Source organism: Marmota marmota, unplaced genomic scaffold (assembly GCF_001458135.2).
Source record: "Marmota marmota marmota unplaced genomic scaffold, marMar, whole genome shotgun sequence".
Taxonomy (NCBI): domain Eukaryota; kingdom Metazoa; phylum Chordata; class Mammalia; order Rodentia; family Sciuridae; genus Marmota; species Marmota marmota.
This window is the reverse complement of record NW_025999949.1, coordinates 36,455,501-36,462,149: the sequence shown is the minus strand read 5'-3', so window position 1 is coordinate 36,462,149 and position 6,649 is coordinate 36,455,501. Positions and strand designations below refer to the sequence as shown.

The 6,649-nt window shown below is 63.4% G+C and overlaps 1 protein-coding gene across 1 annotated transcript in view; it reads right to left on the bottom strand.

The window, feature by feature from the left end:
* Positions 1–6,649, bottom strand: part of Adgrb1 (adhesion G protein-coupled receptor B1) — a 64,428-nt gene that overhangs the window by 53,771 nt on the left and 4,008 nt on the right. Inside the window, 3 exon segments of the mRNA XM_048802411.1 lie at positions 10–132; positions 351–461; positions 1,280–1,441. Of these exon segments, the coding sequence (XP_048658368.1) occupies positions 10–132; positions 351–461; positions 1,280–1,441 (396 nt within the window).

Sequence of the window (6,649 nt, the reverse complement as noted above, 5' to 3'; positions counted from 1 at the left end):
GCTCGCGCAGGGGCCCACTGCACTGCGTGCTGTAGGAGGAGGACACGCAGAAGCGGGTGCGGGTCTGCCAGCCCTCGCCACAGGTGCTGGAGCACACGCTCCACGGGGACCACTCCTCCGCCGCCGGGTCACCTGCGGGCCACACCTGCCACATCACAGGACTGCCCAGCCAGCACTGCCCTGTGCCAGACCTGGAGGGCTGCCCAGGAGGAGCTGGGCCGGCTTTCCCACAAGGCCTGGAGCCTGAGGGCTGGCCTGGGCCACCGCCAGGTCCCCAGAGCAATTATTGGAACCTCCCCCACTAGATGGCGGCATTTCGTGGCACAGCAGCCCTGCCCTCTCCAGCTCACCAGTCTGTGGGTACGGGAACCCAAAATGCTGCAGCTCGTCCCCCAGCTCCTCCCGCCGCCGGGCATCCGTGGACCGCAGGGACTGGCTCCGGGAGCTGGTACGCCCAGCAGCTGCGGGGGAGACTCAGGTCAGCACCCCTGCTGGGGTGCCCTGTGTCCTTGGCCACAGTGGGCTTCTTGCCAGGACCACAGCTGCCTGGCCCCGCTGGGCAGCTGGGAAAGCAGGTTCAGAACACTGGCCTGGCGCCAGCCCTCCTCTGGTCACTACGGACCCCCAGGACGTGGTGCTGAGGGTCCTGTAGGGCCTGTCTCCCCTGCCTCGCAGCCCCTCTCTCTAAGCCTGTGGGGCTTGCAGGCCTGGGGTCACCTGCAGGATGGCTCCTCTGAGCCGCTGCCACTCCCTCCTGCTCAACATGCCATCTGCTGCCCCCACCCCTGCCCAATGCTCAGGGGGCCTCCCCAGGCTCCTGAGATGAGCTTGGGTCCCCAGGAGAGTTCATCAAGGGAAAAGCAACCCAGAGAATGACAGTCTCATTAGAACTTGATTTAACTTTATGAGGGCAGCTAAAAAATGCATGAGGTCATTAGAGAGCCCTGTGAGAAATGCATCCGGGAGCTGCTCTGGCTGGGACCGGCTGGCCTGGCCGAGCTCGCTTGGGGGAGGGAAGACGGGGGACTGCGGCCCAGCTGCAGCCCAGCTGCAGCCCCACCCCGGCTCTGGGCTCCCACCTGTACTCAGCCTGGCCTGGCCCTCACTCTGGGCTAGGATCCGCCCCATCACTCCACAAAGCCATGGGATCCTCGCAGCGACGCCCCTCCTCTTCCCATCCTGGCGCCCTCTCTGTCGGGCCACTTGGCCTCTTCCAGGTCCAACCCACCTGGCACCGCCCCTCAGCAGCCGCCGCCCACCCCACCGCCCGCGCACTCACGGCCACAGGCCTTGCGGTTGCACAGACGACCCTCTTCCAGAACCCCCTCGCAGCCGCCGCCCTCGACGCCTGGTGCTGGCAGGCAGGTGCGCGTCCGCGTTTGCAGGCCTCCTCCGCAGTCCCTCGTGCACTCTCCCCACAGGGACCACAGCTTCCAACCGCCTGGGGAACCAGGGGGCGGGGTCAGAGCCCGGAGGACTGGGGACAGGCGGATGGAGTTGGGAGCGGTGGGCAGCACCCAGGGGAAAGCACCTGCTGCGGCTGGCTGGGAGGGGCAGAAGTGCCCCGTGGGGCCTTAGGGGACCTGGTGCCACCCAGCTCCTGGGCACCTGCTGGAGGGCTCAGGTCAGTCCTAGTACCTGGCACCTGGCACCGCCCAGGCGGGTTTGCCGGAGGGCAGTGGTCTCCCACCCACCCCAAGGCTGTCTTAGACACAAGGACCCTGAGAGGCCCAGGGCAGACAGCTGGCTAAGGCTTGCGTGCCTGCACACCTGGACACCCTCCCAGGCCCTTCATCAATTTCTGGCTCAGGTCCTGCTCCTCGGAGCTTTTGCCTCCTCTGCACAGAGGAGGGCTAGACTCGGCCATGGCCCAAGCCCCACCCAACCCCACGCCCACCAAGGTCCCACACCAGGGCCCAGCCTGGCAGACCCAAAGACCTATTTAAGACCCAGCAGAACTGACCACCAGCTGAGCTCTGGACACAGGCCTCCAGGCCCCTGGCCCTGCTGACTCCAGCCACCCACCTCAGCCTCTCCTACGTCTTCCTCCACCCTGGCCCTGGTAGTCCACTGCCGTCACCGGAATGTTTCCCCCAACAACCAGGCCTGCTGCTCCTGGGGGCCTCAGCCCCTTGGTGGCCCAGGGCTTCTGAGAACACTGAGGGCTGCTTGACGGGCCAGTGCCAGCAAGCACCAGGAGCAAGGGGCATGAGAGGGCAGCCTCATCGGAGGGCCGAGCATGCAGGCGCACTGGTGGGCCACCGGAGGCCTCCTGCTGGGGGACCTCAAACTACACAGCTGGGCCTCTGCCGTCCCCTGGTCTTCTGCACTCCAGAGCAGTGGGGTTAGATGGACTTCAGAAGAGTAGTTGACCCTTCCCAGGCTGGGCTCAGGCCCAGAGGACAGGGTATCTCTGCTGAAGACACCCTGACCTATCCCTGTTGAGGAGGTTGGTGTTGGAGCCCAGAGACGGCCCCACACTGCCCCCTGGGGGCACTGAGCCAGACAGCTTGCTCAAGAGAGCACAAGAGGCCCCTCCAGGGACCGAGAACCAGCTGGCCAAGGGCAGGGGACTCTTGGCGGTAGGCAGGGCCTCTGGTGCCTCAGCCTTACCTGTGGCCTAGAGGAGGGAACCTCACCTTGTGGGGCGAGAATAGGGACACGCAGGATGTCCCAAAAGGTGAGCAGCCCCACCACCCAAATGGTCCCTGGGTCATCTCCTGGCCTCATACCTATCACGGCCCAAGGATGACAGCCGGCTTCCCAGGATTGACCAGCAGGAGGCTCAACATCAAGAAAGCACTTGGAAATGTCCGAGTGTAAGCACGGCCTTCTGGTCAGAGCTGACCCCTGGGCCCTGGTCTGGTCTGTGCACCCTGCAATGCCTATCTTCTCTGCACCCATGCTTGGGTTGGGCCAGCAGGGGGCACCAGCATGGGTGGTGGGAACCAGGCAAGGAATCCCGGTCACAGATGGGAGGCTTGCTCTCCTGCTGGGACACAGGGTGGAGAGGGGCATCTTCCACCCCCGGCTTGATGTGGAAGCTGCTCTCCCCTCAGGGAGTCCACAGCCCCGTGGTCTCCAGAGAAGCAGGGCACGAGAGCTGGAGCCCAGGGGGACCAGTCCTCCTGTCCAGTGCACCAGGCCGTGTCTGCCTGGCAGGACACAGCCAGTGCGCAGGGAAGTGGGGCGGTGCTTCTGAGCCTCTTCTCAGTCTGGGTGGAGTGTCCCTTATGGAGGGGGGCGTGCCCTGCTCCCATTTCTCAGACAACACAGGGGCCACAAGTGAAGGGGTGCCTGTACCTCTCCCCCCAGCTTTTCCCCAGGAAGAGGCCACTCAGGGACTGTGCCAAACTGCTGGACTCAGGCCCCACATCCCTGGGATGGGTTGCTTCCCCTCCCATGGGTGGCCCTCCTGGGTGCCCAGTCCCTGGCGGGCAAGGCCAGTGCCAACACAGAGCCTGCACTCTAGCCCGTCCCCACCAGGCATGCTTCACCCTGTCTGTAGCAGAGGACACTGAGGCTGGGAGCGGCAGCCGCACACTGGGTGAGGCCAGTCTGCTCCAGCTGGCACTGACTGGGACAGAGGGGGTGGGCACAGGTCTCGGTCCTGAGCAAGAGCTATCAGTGTCTGTGCACCGTGCACTGCCTATCTCACTTCATCTTCAGATAAGGTGGAAGGGCCTCAGAAAGCAGGCAGGAGGGCACAGGAGGAGGCAAGCAGAGATGTCCCCCGCCCAGGGCAGAGCCAAGGGCAAGGGGAGGCACAGTGGACAGGACAGGGCGGGAGCTGCCCAGTCTCAGGAACCAGGTCGAATTCAGATCTTCAACCAGATCAGGTTCCAAATCCCACCCCTCCCCACCAAGGCCATCTGCCAGGACTGACCAGCCTCAGGAGTCTCACCTGCCATCCCATCCCATCCGTGATTCTAGACAGAGCAGAGGGCCGATTCACGGAGGCAGGCCTGGCGACCGGGTCCAGCTGGCACATGCAGCTTGTGCCCCTTTGCGCCCAGCCCAGCCCCCATGAGGAATCCTGAGTGGTGTGGAAACTGGCAGTGGGTGGGAGAGAGGGTGTCCAAGCCAGGCTAATCGGAGGATGCCACTCGGTTCCCATGGCAACTGCTGCGCAGCCTTTCAGGATAGACCCAGGTTAGGCCTCAGCTGCCAGAACACCCACGATTTCAGGGCTGGTTACCTTGGTGACCCAGGTGGTGAGGATGTGGAGGGGGAGGGGAGAGGAGAGGTGGGGATCATAAAGAGAGGCTTGGGGACCCTGACACAGAGCATGGACCTCCCTCTGCCCACACTAAATCCAGTCCCAGCTGGTTATGTTGAGTCTGGATCCAAGTCATAGGCTGTGCCCTGGTCCTGGTCACACACTGAGCCCTGGCCTGAGCTCTGGTCCTGGTCACAGATTGATTCCTGACTCTGGTCACACACGGAGCCTTGATCCTCATCATAGACTGACCTCTGACCTGAGCATAGGATCCCTGGTCCAACACCACACACTGAGCCCCGATCCCAGCCACCACTGATCCTAACCTTGGCTATGTCTCTCCACTAAGGAGCACTCAGGAAGTGTAGCTGCCGTTTTTGCCGTCATCTCCTGTCTAACGTGTGTCCTCACAGAGCTGACGCTCCACAAATGTTTGCCCTGCCAGAGTGGGCGCCAGAAAGGGAGTTACAGGGAAGGACTCCTGGGGTCCCCTGCCGAGCAGCACAGCACACACAGCACAAAGGCTGTCAGGTCCCGCGGGACGCAAGGGGGCAGCAGAGGAGCAGGCAGGGCTGGGGGTGGGCTGCCCCTCCGGTCCCGGAAAGAAGCCGCTATTCTTCCCCCACTCAATGCCCCTCTGTCTGGAAGCCTCATTTCCATCTCATTATGGCGATGAATAGAGCCAATTATCGGCCGCCAGGCAGGCCGGCCACCCAGGGACGAGGGTGCACAGTGAGGGGGCTCGAGTGTCCTTCCCACCGTGGGGACCAGGCCTGAAGGCAGGGGCTCCCCAGATCCTGCGCCCGAAGTGGGCTGGGTCGGGGCTCCGCGGGAGCCCTTCCCCCAGCGCGGCCTCTCCAGTCTCCGGGATCCCCTTTGGAGGGGAGGGACGCTGCACTCCCAGCCTCATCCAGCAGAGGGCGCTCGAGCCCCGCAGGTTGTGCAACCCCTGGGCTACTGCCCATTCTTGCCCCTGCGGGGCCGGCTGGGGTCTCCTGGCACTCACTGCCAGGTGCAAGAACGGTCCTCTGTCCAGGCTTCCTAGAGGGGCGCCCAGGCGCTGACCCCGGCCATAGGACCCCTCTGAAAAAGCACAGGACCACAAGGACAGGAGGCTCCCTGATGCCCCTCCCCCACTTAGCCCCACTCCTGGGCCCTGCATCCAGCCGGCCTGAAACAGCCCACCTTCTGCTGGGCTGGCAGCTCCTCCTCCCGCGGAGCACCTGCTCAGTGAAGGCTCACACAGGTCCCACAAGCAAGTCCTCCCCATTCCCAGCCCACAGCGGGGAACAGGCTCCCTGGCAGGTGCTCCCAGGTGCTCCTGGTCCTGAGAACAGTGCCCTGATCACTAGTCTGAAAACTCAGTCCATCCTGGACAGTCTTGCTGCTCGTCCTGCTCGTCCCCAGGCTCTGGCTGTCCCGCAGCCAACCTGACATCCCTTCTCCTGCCTTTCTGGGAAGTGGCACTAAATTAGGCCATGATCCTCAGCCTGCCTCCAGCCTGGCGGTCAGGGCTGGCAGCTCCCTGTGGACTCTCTGCATGGGCCCACCCTGCTCTTTCCACCTGATGGGCACTGAAGGGGTGCCTGTACCTCTCCCTCCTTCTTTTCTAGACTTTTCTAAATCGACAGGCCAAGATGAGGAGCCCACTATCCCTGAGAGTGAAGACCCTGGTGCTTTCCCCAGCCCCACCATCTTCCAGCACCCATCAAACTCCACCTCAACCCCAACTGCACCCCAGTCCTCCTCCCACAGGTCAGGCCAGCTCCCGCCCGCCCTCATGCTGCCCCTCTGGCCTGCAGACCTCAGCGGAGCTCCTGGGAGTGCGACTGTATGGGGGTCACTAGCCAGGTGGGACACTGATGACTGGCCCTGGGCAGGGCCAGAGGGAGGGTCAGCTCCAGCCCTGCAGGCCATCGGGTCCCTCACATGCCTAGCAGAGCACGCATGCGCATGTGTATCCATGTGTCCACACCCCCGGACACCCAGGTCAGCTGAGCCTCCCACCCCTGCCCTGGCCTCTGTATACACACACACAGGGACACACACACGGGGACGCCCATACACACGGGGACACACACACTCGCTCCCACCCCCAGGAGGCTGCTTCTTCATTATCTTACATGTCGCTTCTGCAATAAAATTCTTTAATTAAAAACATGAATATTTAAAACAACCCTTGAGAGAAATGCCCATCTCACCAGAGGCAGAGAGCTGCTGAGAGGTGGTGGGGAAGATGGAGTGAACGGGGAGATAGAGCTGGGGGTGGCACCGGGACCCAGGGTGGGTGCAGGGCCTGGCAGCCATGGAGGGGGCCGGGCAGAGAAGGACAGTTGCTCTGGCCTGAGGCATGTTTGTGGAATCTGATGCGTGACGTGGCCATGTGGCATTGGGACGGGCCTGGTGGGGGCAGGGTTGAAAATGGGCCAC